At 41.9% G+C, this 17845-nt stretch overlaps 2 protein-coding genes across 8 annotated transcripts in view; one reads left to right on the forward strand and one right to left on the reverse strand.

Moving 5' to 3' along the window:
* LOC145344172 (suppressor of tumorigenicity 7 protein homolog) overlaps positions 1-2668 on the forward strand; it is a 169883-nt gene extending 167215 nt beyond the window's left edge. For all 7 annotated transcript variants that reach the window (XM_080191089.1, XM_080191091.1, XM_080191093.1 and 4 more), the window contains one exon: positions 2307-2668. In XM_080191089.1, the coding sequence (XP_080047215.1) occupies positions 2307-2402 (96 nt within the window). In that variant the 3' untranslated portion in view covers positions 2403-2668. The remainder of the gene's footprint in view (positions 1-2306) is intronic.
* A 12484-nt stretch (positions 2669-15152) lies between these two features.
* LOC145344173 (protein Wnt-2-like) overlaps positions 15153-17845 on the reverse strand; it is a 31194-nt gene continuing 28501 nt past the window's right edge. The window contains exon 5 of the mRNA XM_080191097.1: positions 15153-15875. Within this exon, the coding sequence (XP_080047223.1) occupies positions 15646-15875 (230 nt within the window). The 3' untranslated portion in view covers positions 15153-15645. The remainder of the gene's footprint in view (positions 15876-17845) is intronic.

Raw genomic sequence — 17845 nt, forward strand, 5'->3', positions numbered from 1 at the left:
TTCCCACTTCAGTGTCTCAGTGGGTGTTTAATTCGCCAGAATTCGCTCACAGACCTGCCGAGCAGGTTTCTATCTACTCTACTCTGATATTCTGAACAGAATTCAGTGGAAAAACGTGGAGACAATTTTCCTCTGCATTATGTGTGCATATATTGCGAAGCGGAGAATGAAGGGTGGAGGACCATAATGCTGCTTTGCTTCCTCTACTGCAGTTGATTTACATTTCCAGCAATATGCCTGGCTATGGGTGAAATATTCCCATTAGAATGTAGTCCAGCCACCACACATCCATGCCAGCAGAGAGTGGCGAGGCCAATTCCTTGCTCCCAGCCTAAGCCCACCCAACCCCCAGGACCCTTGAGGGGCTCTTCCTCTGCAGCCTGGCCGCAACGGAGGGGCAAATGGCCACTGGACCTAAATCCTTGAACTCCCTCAGGTACCAAGGCACCAGGCCAGGGTGTTAGTGCCAGGGTGCCCGGGGACAGTGCACTTTTGGCATTGACAAGGTGCTTGGTCAGAAGGGAGGCTGAGTGGGTGGCTGAGAGAAAAGGCGGCCTGACTGGGTGGTCTGGAGGGTGGGAAGAGGTGGCCTGAGTGGGGAGGGGGCAGGACAAGGTCCAATCAGGTTGCCCTCATGCCTGTGTGGGTGGGGTCATTACCCTTTTTTTGTGGGTGGGAGAGATAGGATGTTCCTCTTTGAGGGCTTGGCAGTGCGCCCCTGGTTATTATGGGGCCACCATTTATATTTTTGTGAGAGGGGGTTACCTATCTCCGAACACGAAGATCAGGTCACCATTTAAAAATAGCAGCCCGGCCTCTAAACAGTGGGGCTGGCCAATGGGTTATCCACTATGAATAAATTAACATCAGCTGAGAGAATCCCACCTGGTGGATACTGCTTATGCCAGCAGGAAAACCTCTGGTGTGGGCACTGAGTCCCAATTCAGGAGAATTGTGGCCCACGTCTGAAAATACTGTATAAATGTACCCAATCGCACAAACTAGTTCTCACATGCAATCTTTCCTTAAATTTTGCACTTTATATTTCTTCACTGCTTTTCCAAGTGGGGTAGATCCGTTGATTAAACAATTAATTTACGAGTTCGATTCGGTGACTCAAAATAGTATGAGCTAATATCTCGTTGAATTGGGGAGGCACCACAATTGACAATTGTGACGAAATCTTTTAGCGATTACCCATTAATGCATCAGATGATGGGGAAATAAAAGAATTTGCAAATAGGAGCATATCACATCCTCTGACATCCTGAAGCCCTTCGTAGCCAGTGGAAATGATGGAGGTACCATCAGTCTGGCTCTTGAAGATAATTGAAGGCCATTTTGTGTGCAGCAAGGTCACGCAAACAGCAAATTAAATGGGTGACCAGTTTATTTAATTTGGTAATGTTGTTGAAGGGAGAACGGTTGGCCAGGATACCAGGAGAGCTCTATACCCCTCTTTCAATAGCGCTACCTCAGTCAAAACTTACTACCAACTGAGCTGATAGCTCCCTCCCCACTGCACCAAAGACAGGCTATCATTAAATGTGACCTTGTGACCTGGATCCCATTGAAACACTGTACATGGAACTGCAACGTTCTCTCAAGAATGCAGCATCAGCACAGATAACACTTAGCAACGTCAAAGAAAAATCTGTAAAAGCTCTTCAATTTTTTAAACGTGTGTTAAAGCAAACTTTTGATTTTGATTTGATTTATTATTGTCACATGTATTGGCATACAGTGAAAAGTATTGTTTCTTGCGCACTGTACAGACATGAGGGAGAAGGAAAGGATAGGGTGCTGTATATAGTATTGCAGCTACTGATGGGGTGAAGAGAAGAAGAGAGCATGTAATTGTTCAGGTGGCACAGTGATTAGCACAGCTGCCTCAGCTCCATGGAGCTGAGTTCAATTCCAGCCTTGGGTGACTGTGTGGAGTCTGTATGTTCTCCTTGTATCTTCGTGGGTTTCCTCCGGGTCCAGTTTCCTCCCAGTGAGGTTCAGGTTAGGTGGATTGGCCAGATTGCCCCTTAGTGTCATGGGGATTAGCAGGGTAAATGCGTGGGGTTACACGGATCATGCCTGGGTCGGATTGCCGTCGGTGCAAGTTTGATGGGCTGAATGGCCTTCTCCAGCACTGTAAGGATTCTATATTTGAAAATGACCAGTTGCTAAAATATCCTTTTAAATCAGAGTCTCTGAGGTTCACTTACTGCATCTATCGAACATTTGTATACTGTACTTAATTCTAAATTCTCTCCTGAAGTGAGTGTTTTTCTTTTCCCCACTTTTTGTTTCTCCAGTTTCTCAGCACACTGTTTGCTCCATTAAATTTTGTGATGGAGAAGGTTGAAAGTATTTTACCTTCTAGCCTGTGGCATCAATTGACGCGGATCTAAGAAAGAAGGAGCTGTGATGGACTGACTCACCATGACACCTGTGCCAAGCTCGCCTCTTGCAGAGTGCAAAACAGCATGAAAAAAGGGATGAGAATCTGTGACTTTAAGACTCTATATGCTATGTTTTGTTCTTATGTGAACATGTTTTTCTGTTGTACCAAACAAAGTTGTTGTTGTTTTATTTTATTATTTTGCCGTTAGCAAAATTCTACAAAAAAAAAACAAAAAAGGCCCTAAAAATAAAGTTTAAATTTTGTGTAATACAAGAGGATTGGGACTTTTCTTTAACATTGTATTTTTCTTTTATTTATTATGCTTTCTACCCTCCCCCCACAGATAACATACCATTTCCCACCCAGTGGAATGGACATTCATTCCCGAACTCTGCCAACTCCAGTTTATGCATTGAATTAATCTCTTAGGGGAGGTTATATTTTGGAGAATAAGGAGACGGGATGGGGCGGGGGAAAAATTTCATTTTTGGTTTTTAGTGTTAACTATCTCTGTGGCCAAGTGCAAAATGGAACTCTCCACTCTCCAGTTTCACCACGCCATCTCTTACGATATATATATTTACCTTACACCAGCATTCTGAATGTTCTCCCTGAGTAAGACTGCATTTTGTACAAATTAAGGAGAGATTTGGTTTATGGGAGCCATGATCACTAGAAGCAGATTAAGTTCCAAAGTAATAGTTGTTAGCAGACAGCAATCTGGGTGTGCCAACTTGTTATGCCACTTATTCTCCCGCGCTGACACTGTTGATCAGCTTGCTAGCAGATGTGAAGGGTGAATCGGGGTGCCTCATCCTATCCTTCAATTATTTTCTTCATTCCGATGGGAAACAAAACAATCTTTTCTCATAGCACAGCTGAGATCAATAACTTTGATGGTAACCCTCATAACAAATCTTTGTCTTACTAATTTAGTGGACACAGGGGTCCCATCTGAGGTAGCATCATTATTGGGCAGCACGGTGGCTCAGTGGTTAGCACTGCTGCCTCATAACTCAAGGGACCCAAGTTCAATTCCTGGCTTGGATCACTGTCTGTGCAGAGTCCGCACGTTCTTCCCCGCAGCTGCATGGGTTTCCTTCAGGTGCTCCGGTTTCCTCCTGAAAGACATGATGGTTAGGTGCACTGGCCATGCCAAATTCTCCCTCCAGTGTACCTGAACAGGCAAAGGAGTGAGGCGACTAGGGGATTTTCACAGTACTTTATTGCAGTGTTAATGTGAGCCTATTTGTGACTTATAAATAAGTTTTATTGGCTATCAATTAAACTTTATTAGTGGCTGAGAGCTAAAACTAAGATTTATAAAAATGAAAATGTTTTAAAATTGTATTTCATAATATGAGTAAATTTACTTTCATAATTTTTAAGAATAATTAGTAATCTTGCTTGTGTCCTTGCTATGCATGTGGCTAGGAAATCAGGTATTAATATTTCTGTCATGTTCATTGTTGGAGTTTGTAGAGGATAAACCACATTGAATACAGAAGTTGCTACAATCTCCTAACATCAGTGCTCTGATAGGTTTGTTAGTTTAACCCAGCACAAAGATTCATCATACCGGTCTTTTGTCATGCATTGTGTGCTGAAGAGGGGAAGATGTTGGTTCTGGATGTTGTGATACTGAATGTTCCTGTCTGGTCAATAAACTCTATCCAAAGGAAACTCAGCCAACCACCACTTCAAGCTGGTGGCATGGGTCCAGAATCTGCTGAGGTGTATGGGTTATCAAACCAGTGCCTCTGTCAAGTAACGTACCATATTTTAAAGGCTGTGTAAGAAGTTTAATTCGGTCTTTCTACACAATGTAGGCAAATTTCCGAATCACAAATTGCTATGAAGTATATATTCAAAGGAAAAACTAATAAGCGGCAGTGGGCTCCTCCAGCCAACCCACCATTTTAATAGGATCATGGCTGACCTTTGACCTCAATTCACCTTTTCTGCCCAATTCCCATATTCCGGATTCTCCGAGAGAAAGTCTATTGATCTCTGCCTTGAATGTACTCAACCTCATTAGCCATCAGAGATTCAGTTCAATGAAGAAATTCCTCCTCATATCAAACTTAAATAATCATCCCCTTATCCTGACCCTATTCCCCCACATGCCCACTCCCCCCTCCCAGTTCTGGACTGTCCAGCCATGGGAAACAAAACATTTTGCAATTCCCCTGGCTCTATCCTGCATGTTTACTTCCTAAAACTGTCAGATATATATTTTTATATTGTCGACATTTATACTGGAAAGTGCATGTGGTGTGTTGCAGAAAATCAGTTGGCCTTACTAAATTGCTTTTAATTTTACTTTTAAGGATGATTTCACCAGTGATTCTAAGGCTTATTTTGAACAGAATGAAACATTGCAGCGTCTTTGCTGAAATTGTAACAAACTGAAACCCAGTTGGCTTCTGACTTGATAGGGCGGCACAGTGGTTAGCACTGTTGCCTCACAGTGCCAGGGACCTGGGTTCAATTCTTGGCTTGGGTCATCGTCTGTGTGGAGTTTGCACATTCTCCCTGTGTCTGCGTGGGTTTCCTCTGGGTGCTCCGATTTGCTTTCACATTCCAAAGATGTACACTGGCTGTGCTAAATTCTCCCTCAGTGTACCTGAACAGGCGCTGGAGTGCAGTGACTAGGGGATTTTCAGTTACTTCATTGTAGTGTGAATGTAAGCCTACTTGTGACACTAATAAGTAAACTTTATTTGCTTGTGATTAAATTGCATACCCGTGCATGGGCTACAGTTTTAAAGAATATCTTGTGTAAGTGTGATTGCAGTTTCTGCTGTGCTCCCTGTGCAGTGAACCCTTTCCAGTCCTATAGTATTGAACGTATGTCCTAACAATGCTAGAAACGAACTGTAAATGTGGTAAATTGTGTAGTTAGGTAACCATTCTTTTTCAATCTCTCTGGACAATTGACAAAGTTTTATCTTTTCCCAATTCAGAATGTTTCAGTTGAAATAAAATGCCCCAAAACTGAGTACTGGAGAAGGGAGGAAGAACTTGGGTAAGTGTTTATATAAGTGGACATATTTAAACTGTAGCTGATGAAACCTTCCATGCAGTGTGATCGCACTACCTTTCGGAAGCTGTAGTGGAAATGCCTTGGAAGTAGTTCCACTCATTCAAAGTGTTTTGAAAAACTGTTCATTAAGTGTTTCCTAATCCAACTTTAGTCAGGCGTCAACAGCCGTGTTGAATTTGTAAACTACAGTCCTCAAAACACATTGCTTCTCAAACTGTGGTTCATGACGCCCTTGGGTGGGGTGTTCGTTAACTGTCTCAGAGAGTTTGTGGGAAAAATCTATTAATGTCAGAAGTGTTTGTGGGCCAAGGTTATGAGAAAATGACAGCAGCCAGTTTGGCGCCCAACAAATGATGGGGGACCTAAGCTCTTGAAGTGGGCCGGCATTCCTTAGACATGTAATCTGTCGTTCAGGATGGCCAGTGTTCAAAGAAGCCAAACAGGCATGTAGACTGACAGGCTACTTGGCCAGTGATTGCTGTTGTTCTGATGACAGCCATTACTGACCCAGTAGAATGTGCCTTGTCACAAATCTCTTGACTGCAATCTGTATTAATGACTTTGATGAAGGAACTGAGTGTATTGTATCCAAATTTGCTGGTGATCCAAGGATAGGTAGCAAAGCAAGTTGTGAGGAGGACAGAAAGGGCTGAATTCTATAGCCTCTGGGAGGTTGGAGAGCTGGTAGACTTGCTGGGAACTGTGTTGAATTGACTCTTAACATGGACATGTCTGCGTTTTCACAGAATCACAGAATACCACAGTGCAGAGGAGGCCCTTCGGCCCATCGAGTCTGCAGCAATGCATGAAATGCCTTGACCTGCCCACCTAATCCCACTTGCCAGCACTTGGCCCATAGCCTTGAATGTTATGGAGTGCCAAGTGCTCATCCAGGTACTTTTTAAGGATGTGAGACATCCCGCCTCCACCACCCATCCAAGCAGTGCATTCCAGACTGTCACCGCCCTCTGAGTAAAAATGTTCTTCCTCAAATTCCCCCCCTAAACCTCCCACCCTTCACTTGTAACTTCTGTCATAACTGACCCTTCAACTAAGGGGAACAGCTGCTCCCAATCCAGCCTGTCCATGCGCCTCAAAATCTTGAACATCTCAATCAGGTCGCTCCTCTGTCTTCTCTGCTCCAATGAAAACAACCTTAGCCTATCCAATGTCCCTTCACAACTTAAGTTTCCATCCCAGGCAGCATCCTGGTAAATCTCCTCTCCTCCAGTGCATTCATGTCTTTCCTATAATGTGGCTATCAGTACTCCAGCTGTGGCCTCACTATACAACTCCATCATGACCTCTCTGCTGTTGTAATCTATATCCTGATTGATAAAGAAGAGTGTGCCATATGTCTTTTTCACCACCCTATTAACCTGCCTTTCCGCCTTCAGAGATCTATGGACAAACATGCCAAGATGCCTCTGTTCTTTGGAACTTCCCAGTGGCAGACCTTTCCTAGTATACTTCCTTGTCAAATTACTCCTTCCAAAGTGCAATGTCTCATACTTTTCAGGGTTAAATTCCATCTGCCACTTATCTGCCCATTTGATCATCTCTTCTATATCTTCCTGTAACTCAAGACACTGAACCACACTGTTAACCACCTGGCCAATCTTTGTATCATCAGCAAACTTACTGACCCTATCCCCCCCACATCATCATCTATGTCATTTATATAAATGATAAACAATAGGGGGCCCAGCGTGGATTCCTGTGGTACATCACTGGTCACAGTCACTAAACCAGCCATCTGTCACCACCCTCTGTCTACTACCACTAAGCCAGTTATGAATCCACCTTGTCAGATCACCCTGTATCCCATGTGCATTAGCCTTCTTAATAAATGTCCCACATGCAACTTTGTCAAAGGTTTTGCTGAAATCCATGCAAACTACATCAACCACACTCCCGTCATCCACACACTTTGTTACATGCTCAAAAAATTCAATCAAATTTGTTAGACATGACTTCCCTCTGACAGAACTGTGCTAACTATCCCTGGACAAACCGTGCCTCTACAAATGGAGATAGATTCTCTCCTTCAGAATCTTCTCCAGTATTTTCCTGACAAGAGATTGGATGCAAGCTGGCTGTTCTCCCCAAGGAGGCGAGCAGCCAATTTTGCTAACCAATACTGTGCCATTGGCATTTTATCAACAGTGGAGTGATCTCCACGAGCACTCCAGGAGTAAGGCTTCATGGGCCGAAGAAGAGACTGCAGGCAGGGAAACCTGCATCTCCAGTCCCAACAACCTCCATGAAGAGGTTGCCATTCTAACCTTTGACTCCGTGAATACTTAAAAATAAAATCACTGATCTATCTGTGATTCTGAGGTTTTCGACATTCCTCGCAGTGACCACCGCTCCCGCTCACGTTGCTGGGTTTTCAGATCTGCTGACCCTCTGGGCCATCAGTATGGATAGTCTGTCAACCAGTCTTAACTGGAGGTTGCTTGTGATAAAATTGCTGAATGAGTCCACTGCTGGCAAGGACTCACAATGACTCATTGCGACTCTGGGGTCCCCACTAAGCTGATAAAATCCAGCCCAAAATGGCTGCAAATTGAGTGGGTAAAAAGTTGACAGATGGAATATATACGTGGGAAAATGTGAGGTTGTCCACTTTGATGCGATGAATAGAAAAGCAGAATGTTTTTTAACTGGAGAGAGATGGCAGAGTGCAACAGTACAGAGGGATCTGGGTGTCCCCATATGTGAATCATAAAGGTTTAGCATGCAGGTACAGCAATAATTAGGAAGGTAAATTTAATATTGGTCTTTATTGGAAGGGGATGAAAATATAAAAGAGAAGTCTTGCTCTAACTGGACACAGGTGAGACCACATCTGAAACACACTGTATAATTTTGGTGTCCTTATTTAAAGAGGGATATATTTGCATCAGAGGCCGTTCAGGAAAGGTACACTAGATTGGTTATGAGGAAAGTTGGAGCAGGTTGGGCCTATACTCATTGGTGTTTGGAAGAATGAGACCATCTTATTGGGACAGCTAGGATTCTGACAGGGTTTGATAGGATGAGTGCTGAGAGGATGTATCCCCTTGTTTGGAGTTTGGAACTAGGGGGCACAGTTGCAAAATAAGAGATTGCCTTGTCTCGAAAATAAAGTTTAAAGTCTATTTATTAGTCATAAGTAAGGCTTACATTAACACTGCAATTAAGTTACTGTGAAATTCCCCTGGTCGCCACGCTCCAGCGCCTGTTTGGGTCAATGCAACTAACCAGCACAACTTTCAGACAGTGAGAGGAAACTGGAGCACCCGGAGGAAACCCACACAGACACAGGGAGAATGTGCAAACTCCACACAGACAGTGACCCAAGCCGGGAATCGAACCAGGGTCCCTAGTGCTGTAAGGCAGCAGTGCTAACCACTGTGCCACCCTTTGTGATGTGACAACATGTCCATGTTCGAGAGCCGATCCAACCCAGCTCCCAGCAATTCTATTAGCTCTCCAGCCTCCCAGAGGCCATAGAACTCAGCCCTTCCTGTCCTTACAATTTGCTTTTCTACCTATCCTTGGATCATCAGCAAAGATGAGGAGGAATTTCTTCTGTCACAGGGTAGCTAACCTGCTTGACCCGGCATGGTTTTGGAAGCAGATTTCAAGTTGTTAGTGCTTCTAGTGACTTGTCTAAAAACCCATTATAGAAGCAGATCACAAAATAGGGGAGAGGTAATAAATCTGAGATGGTGAAGATTTCCTTTACAGACAGGTCAGCACTGCTATATTTGGACTGAAATGCATATGTCAGTCAGCCTGTTCTCTTTTTAACTCACCCTATCCCCACTCTCTACCTCCACTTGTTTCTCATAACCCAACGATGCTGATCTGGCTAAATTCCGTTCATTGTGCTGTTTATTTGTTCACACTGGCAGCATGAAGTGATTTTGCAGGATCCACTGTAAATATTTCAGAGGTGTGCAAGCGGAATTCCGAAGTGAAGGCCTCACAGGGCTCGGTTTCTTATTTCAAACAAATATTCCTGGGTATTAATATCAATCGTGATCTGATCTCTCTGCAGCAAGACAGGAATCATTCATCTTCTTTAACTTGTGTAACTGTATCATTCAGGGCATTCTGTGTTTTGAAAGAAATAGTTATTTGAGCTTTCAGCATGAATGAAAACATGCAAGTTCATCTTTTTTGATAGCTACTGAATCACCTTTGATAGTAGTAAAACATTAGCAGGTTAAATACAGAGCAGTACTTCTTGGACCGATAGTATGCAGTGACAAATAATGTGGAAAAATGTAGTTTAAAGGAAGCATTTTGCATAGTATTCTGGTAAATTCAGTATTAATCAATTTTTTAATGTATACTATAAAAATGAGATTAAATTATATTTTTGTACTTGACCCTGTAGTGATATTCATGTGAATGAGTCAAAGGGCTATGAATTCAAACACTAGCCCAGCTCTTGCGGATATAAAGTTAAATGGGTGTTTCAATACTGTACGAAAAATCTACTGCATTAACAAGATCTTTGCGCTGAGTTATAAGAATGCAGCCCCTCCTGCCTGATCAGGTAGACACAAAGGAGGGGCAATCGGAAGAAGAACATGGAAATTTCCTGTGAAGTGAAGTCACACTACTCAGTGATCGGTCTGTGTGGGGGGAGGGGGGGTTGTGGGGAAAGGCCTGGTGGTTTTGGCTGCGATCGGTCCAGGTGGAGGGGGGATGGCGATTGATTCAGGTGGCGGAGCTCGCGATTGCCTGCAGGGCCCCATAGTAGCAGGGGGTGTAGGTTTCAGCCATAAAGGCTGGTTGATGGCAGTAGAGGCAGTGACATAGCTACCTATACTCAGGTCACAGAAACCTGCACATGCGCAATGGCACCCTCTGCTGCTATTAGCCAGCTTTCGGGTGACTTAAGCCCCACCCACTCCCCTACTGGTAGAAAATAGATTGAGGGTTTCTTATTGCACACTATGCCATAAGATTCGACTTGGTGGCCTTGCCAAAGAAACAGATCTGAAATCTTTTCAACGCTCATTCTGGACTTAGAATTAGCACCCCCACTCCCCTGCCATTAAATCTGACAGGCAAGCATCTTGCTCAAATCAAGTGATCTACCCAAAAAGATGCAACTTTACAGGCATTACAAGAATTAGTGATGAAAGGATGTCCTGAAATTAGGTACATCAAGATGAATTAACAGCCAAGATGACGTGTTATACAAAGGAAATAATCATTATTCCATGGGAGATGAGAGGAAAGATGTCAAAATGGATCCATGCAAGCCATCAAGGAATTGAATCAAGTCTGAGGAACTGGCTAAACATGAAATTAAAGACAATTTTGGCTAATAATGAGAAAGAAGCTAAACAAGCTAGAAAGCAATTGACTCATGACATTGCATACAACCCATGGATAAAACTAGGAGTAGACCTCTTCACTATATTAGGAACTAAGTATCTTGTCACTGTAGACTACTATTCTGACTGCTGGGAGTTAGACCAACTGACATAATGACGTACCTGAAAGCACACATCAGATGGTACAGCATTCCGGACATTGTGATGAGTGACAATGGCCCTCAGTTCACAAGTGAAGAAGTGAGCTGACTCACAAAGGATTGGGAAATCAATCATTACACATCATCTCTGGAAAGGCTGGGACAGCAATGAAAGTTGCTAAAGGGCTCATCAAGAAATTGAGAAAATCCAGTCAAATGTATACAAGGCAATCATTGAATGGAAAAAACACAATGACTGCACAGAAAGTAATCCTGCCCAGAGATAATGTCTTACTCTTCCGATAGCAAAGACATTACTACAACCAGACATAATCACAGCCATGAGTAAAAAGATCAAAATGGAATGACAAAATGTCAGATTTCAGTTTGACAAGACTGCCAAACCATTGCCAGAGCCAACTATTAGAGAGCCAGAGAGGATGCAAACCTTCAATGCACTAAACAGAAGTCACCCTATGTGGAAACGTGGCACATGCATGGAGAAATTATCACTTCAATTGTGCGCAGTGGAAGGGAATGACCAAACATACCAGTGAAAACACAGACATATCTGATCAATTAGTGAAGCTGCTCCCTCACATCAGTCAGCCAGCCAGGAGGAAGGGATCTCCCCACCTAGACTGAATACAGAATTACTATCAATCCCAGAGGTCCATGAGTCCCCAACAACCACAAAGTAACAAGTTACCAGAGCAGCAGAGGCCACAGGAATGACATGACACTCTAGACAAGGAACATCAGCCATTTGAATGGCCAATGTCAACACACATGCATTCTATTAAGAGATTTGGATGGTTTAAACTGCAGAGACTGGTGGAACAAATAGTGATTAATGCATGAGAACAGTGGGTGTATAGTGGGTACCTTGAATAACTCTCAGTCACACAGGATCATACATGCAAATATATATTTTGGTCACCAGGATAAAGGAATGTTTGTATTTATTTTTCTACGAAAGGGGGGTGTTTGGGTATTGGAGATGTAACTAGCTGGCCTGCTGTAGTCATGTAACTGTGCCACGAGGCAAGCACTGTTGGCTGCCATTTCCAGCCAGTTCAATAAAGTTTCTCACAGGGACAGACACTGATAAAAACTGCTGTTTTTATACATGGAGTATTTAGGCCGGAATTCTCCCATCCCACCCACTATTGGAATTTTAGCGGGCGGATTGCGGTCAATGTGAAACGCCATTGACAATCGGGTGGGAATTTATGGCTTTTAGACCAGAGCAGCTGGAGAATTCTGCCCATAGTTTCCATAGAATGCAATGTCTCAGTCTTAAAAATGAATGGTAACTATCTGTGCAATGGGACAGGGATTAATCGCATTGTGTTCGCCCAAGTGGAAACTGATTCTTCAAAAAAATATTTTCGCTGCATTAAATGAAGTTTGAAATGTCATTTTTGGTAGAATCGCAGGAATATTAAGAAGCTGTGATTTGATATTTTTCCTCATAACTATATCATAGTAAAATGCACAAAAAATACAACAAAAATAATTATTTATAGCATTTTCTACAGAATCACGTCAACCATCATCCAACAGACATTTTAAAATCTTCATAATTCAGATTTCTTGTCACAATAATTTCTTTCTTAGTAACCATTACAATTTTATTTCAGAGTTTTTGTTTCTATAGTTGAAAACTCAATTTCATAATAACACAGCAGGAGAACACTGAAAATAGCCAAATTATTCTTAAATAATACAGTATGGACAGTGGTCAGTGAATTTCAGATAAATATGATGATGGCGCATTGCAATGTTAATAATCCAATGATTTCAAAGCAAACAACCATGTAATTTTGTGCTTTATTTTTATAGATTTTTTTCAACTTAAAAGTACACATTTCTGAAGTGTTATAGGTTTACTTATTCAGCAACAGGGATTAATACGACATGCTATATAAAATAAAATTAGTACTACAATTACAAAAAAAATTGATTTCAATATCAGATAACTGAGGAAATAAAGCTATGAGTATCTCACTGCAACAAGGTCCATCAATTTGATTTATCTGTGTTGGAAATCAACAGGTACCTGAGAAAATGTAAGCTATTATCCCTATTAACTATGCCCTCATCTAGATTGTAAAGACAACAAAATTATACAGAACTTTTTCATTTATAGCAGTTTTTCAAATTACTTTTCTTAAAATTCAAGTGTGGCAGAGTCTTTGTATTCCCCAAAGATAAGTCTTCTTCCGAACAGAATTCCTAATTTAAAGCATCAAATTTGCACATTATAAAAACTGCATAATTTAGTGACTTCCTAAGTGTGTGTGGGTTTTACATTCACATATATCAAATATGTCATCTAATGGAGTGATCTTATGGGGAGCATTGCTCCTCCAGTATTAATATTGAGGGTAAGTTAATGTCAGATAATTTCCTTTGCCTTATTCAAGGTGGCCTTATCGCTGAAGCTGCCATTTGCATGTGTGGTGTTTGTCGATAAATAAATAAGTTCAAATTTCCTGAACTTTGAGCAGAAACTTAGAGTGGCACTGTTTTAATTGTCAATAAAATTAATTCCATTATTTGCATCTTAGGTTTGTGTAATGATTACAACAAAGATATTTCTTCCCTATCCTGCTAACAATAATTGAAGTTGTTGAAAATATAGTCTTTCTTCTTGTGCAAGCTGATTCAGTGAATGGCATGAGCTCCGATGGCAGCACAACCAGCAGCACAATGGGCGTTAAATTTGTTTGGGGCTCCCATTTGTGGCTGTGGTCAGGTTGCCTCCCACTCCAGCTTTCCAGCTTGTTATCATAGCCACCAGCAACCTGACAAGATCGCCGCCATGCCTTCCAGCATTAGTCACTGGATAGCAATCAGGAATAGGAATGTTGATGATTTTACCTCTCCCTGGTCCAGGACCATTAAGAATAATGAATGTGTCACCAGTATTGCCCTGACAGAATTCAACAGACGCTCAGTGCAACAAGTTAATAGTTAACTTAACGATTGGAACTTCAACATGAAGATCATATCTACCTGACACACAGCGTTGAATGACAAAGATTGCAGCACCCTGGGGAAAAAAATTGACTGAAATCACAAATGTGCAGTTGAGGTGGGTGGCACAGTTGTTAACACTGCTGCTTCACAGTGCAGGGAGCTGGGTTCAATTCACAGCTTAGGTCACTGTGTGGAGTTTGCACTTTCTCCCCATGTCTGTGTGGGTTTCCTCTGGGTGCTCAGATTTCCTCCCACAGTCCAAAGATGCGTGGGTCAGGTTGATTGACTGTGCTAAATTGCTACTTAGTGTCAGGGGGATTAGCTAGGATAAATATGTGGGGCTGGGTGGGATTGTGGTTGGTGCAGACTCGATGGACTGAATGGCCTCCTTTTGCACTGTAGGGATTCTATATTCTATGAGGTGAGATTTACTCCAGCTGTGAATGAAGTGTAACTAAAATCTGGCAAAATGCACTATGGCAACATAACATTTCAAATCAATTAGTCACCAGTGCACCTGGAATATGAAAAGGTTGCAGTAGCATTTTAAATTTTTTTTACATAGGATGTGTGGGCATTGCTGGCTAGACCAGCCTTTAATATCCCTCCTTAATTGCCCATGAGAAGGTGATGGTGAGCTGCCTTTTTGAACCACTGCAGTCCATATGGTGTATGTACATCCATAGCGCTGTTAGGGACAGAGTTCCAGGATTTTGACCCGGTGACAGTGAATGAACAGTGATGTATTTCCAGGTCAAGCTGCTGCGTGGCTTGGAGAGGAATTGCAGGTGGTGGTGGTGTCCCCATTTATCTGCTGCCCTTGTCCTTCTTGGTGGTAGAGGTCACAGGTTTTTTTAGAAGATGCTGTTGAAGGAGCATTGGTGAGTTGCTGCAGTGCATCTTGTAGGTCATACAGCTGTCATTGTGCATCAGTGGTGAAGAGAAGTTTGAAGGCAGTGGATTGGTTGTTGACCAAGTGTGCTGCTTTGGTGGATTGTGTCAAACTTTTTGAGTGTGGTTGGAGCTGCAGGACTATGAAAAGGCTGCTGCAGGTGATGTAGAACTTGATATTAAATTGGTTACCTGAGATCTTCCTAAACTGATGTAGAAACTTAACAAATAGAAAGCAGTGATTTAGTCAGTTGAATAAATACCTGGGGAACATGTTTGCCTCAGGCCAAATTTGTAGAAAGCCAATAGCGGCAGAGGACAAAGACATACTGATTATTCCAAAATAGGACTGCAATATCTTGTGGCTGGTACCCAGAATATTTACCTGTATTAAGATGCTATCAAAATAAAATCAAATTCAGCAATTTTTTGATCCCAGGAATTTTCTGTTTATGATTTCTAAAGCTGGAGCTGTTTGCTGGTTTCAAAATCTTTTGATTTCACCCTAACTTTTATACCCTCACTACAATTTATCAATGCTTAGTAGCGAAGGGTGACTGTATAATCATGTACCTAGGACAATATTCTGCATTTTCAATAGGGAAAAGGCCACATTTATTTTCATAATAGCCCTGGTCCAAAGACTCCAAAACAAGTACCCTGTTTCTATTGAAAATAATGGCCATCTTCAGTACATAAATAATTTAGGATGCTAGTAGAAGTAGATGCTGCTGTAAATTCAGAGGATAGGATGAAAACTGGGGATAATTTTGCTTGGTCAATAATGAGAAAACAGGTAAGAGTGTCGTCTGTCCCATGATGAATATTTGAGCTTCCCCTTGCCATTCATGTCTGATCTAGCCAATCAGCATTCTTTGGAGCTTTGCATGTGTGCACATCTGTCATTTCATGGCATTCCTTACAGCGGACCACACAACACCAGTGAAATTTACATTCACATTTTGTCACTCGCATGACACGGGAGGTGTCATAGCCCCGTCCACAACACATCACTTCGCATCCGTCCATTCCTCGAGAGGTCCTGTTACACACTCTGCCTGCCGTACCCAAAGAACCTGGCAAACAAGGAATAAATGTCTCAGTTCTTTACAACACTGAAAACAAGTAACTGATAGTTGACACAAAACGTCCCTTTAACATTGGAGGATAATTTCTCACACGTGAAGAACCTGCAGCGTGTTTAAAAATGCCGAGCTATATGAACCATGATAAAGATTATATTTCTACTGTTTTGGAGTCCAGTTTACAGTATCTGATTAGCATGCAGCTGTCTGATATATGATAGCACACAAAGATATCAAACTGTGGCCTATTTGACTGTGAATGATGAATGAGGCACTTTATCTCCACTTTGCATTGTCACGTTAAAGCAGGCAGGTGATCCCTTTTAAAAACTGAACATTTACTGATGGTTTGAGTGCCTAGGAAGGTAAAGGCTTTGACTCAAGTTTAAAACAGTGGTCGCGGAAAGCACAGAGGACAGCTTAGCTGAATCTGCTTCAACATTTTCTTGAGTGTATATAGATCCTTTAATTGTTTCCCTCCTCCCCTGAAGCAGTCATTGCCTCTTGCCGGGGAGTACATTTGTGTTCGTCAGCGCCCTCAGGAACCTCACTCATCTGGTTATTCTTCTTCTTCGTACCTAGACAGTGGGTCACAATAACCATTAAAAACATTACAGCTGAGTTCCAGCTTTTCCTCACCCAGTGGATGTATCACATGTGCTTTCCAGCAATGGTCACTGGATAGTTCTGCATGGACTGGACTTTCTCTGTATCCTCGGGCTGAGACTTGCAAACGTAAGACAAGCCAAGTGTTAAATTAGAGTCCCTGGATTGTGCAGCTATACCTTTACTTCAAACTGGGAAAGCCTTATTAACTGGTCTAAATTTCCAGCCACATTATGATTGGAGTTCACATTATTTCATCATTTAGATTTAAACACAAGAATAATATAAAATATTTGTGAATTCACTCATACAACAGTAAAATTGCCTTTTGATTACAGTCTTGTATTTCTTGTTTAAGGTACTGCGTGTGAAATTGGGTCTGCACCAATATTGTGAAATGAGCTCATAATGAATTGGCAACCAATCTTTCCACAGTGCTGGCTTTTATTTTTCATCAAGTTAATTAGAAACCATATAAAAATGAAAATAAAACTAGATAAAAGCAAATCACTGCGGTTGCTGGAATCCGAAACCAAAAGAGAAAATGCTGGAAAATCTCAGCGGGTCTGGCAGCATCCGTAAGGAGAGAAAAGAGCTGACGTTTCGAGTCCCGATGATCCTTTGTCAAAGCTAAAAGGCATAGAAAGTGGGAGATATTTATACTGCAGGGTGAGGGAATGAAAAATGAAATAAAACTAGGAATTGAGTCACCAAAAATAAGATAGAATTATCATTCTGTGAAGCTGAGTAGAAAGATCAGACAGGACAAAAAATCATCCATGAGCCCATTTTGTGCTGCTGTGATTGACCAATTTAACACCCTCGGCACCCCCCTCCCCCACCCCCCACTTTCACCTATATCTTACTACTGGGAAGGAATAGAATATACAAACTTACCAGAGGGTAAAGCTTGAGATTGCAAAAGTAATAAGAAGACAGAATTAAAGGTACTCTATCTCAATGCACACAGCACTGGCAACAAGGTAGATAAATTGACAACACAAATGGAAGTAAACAGGTATGATCTAATTGCCACTATGGACACTTGGCTACAGGGCGATCAAAGCTGGGAACTGAATGTTCAAAGGTCTTCACCATTTAAGAAGGATAGGCAAAAAGGAAAAAGAGGTTGGGTAGCACTATTAATAAATCAGTATATTAGTGAGAGGCATCTTAGATCAGAAGATCAAGATGTAGAATAAGTTTGAGTGGAAGTAACCGCAAGGGGCTGAAAACATTGATGGAAGTTGTTTATATGTCAGCAAGCAGTAACGTAAGATATGATACAAATCAGGAAATTAGAGGTGCATGTAACAAAGGTAATAGAGTAATCATGGGGGACTTCAATCCATATA

This window comes from Carcharhinus amblyrhynchos, chromosome 6 (assembly GCF_965287045.1).
Source record: "Carcharhinus amblyrhynchos chromosome 6, sCarAmb.v2.hapA, whole genome shotgun sequence".
NCBI classification, from domain to species: Eukaryota; Metazoa; Chordata; class Chondrichthyes; order Carcharhiniformes; family Carcharhinidae; genus Carcharhinus; species Carcharhinus amblyrhynchos.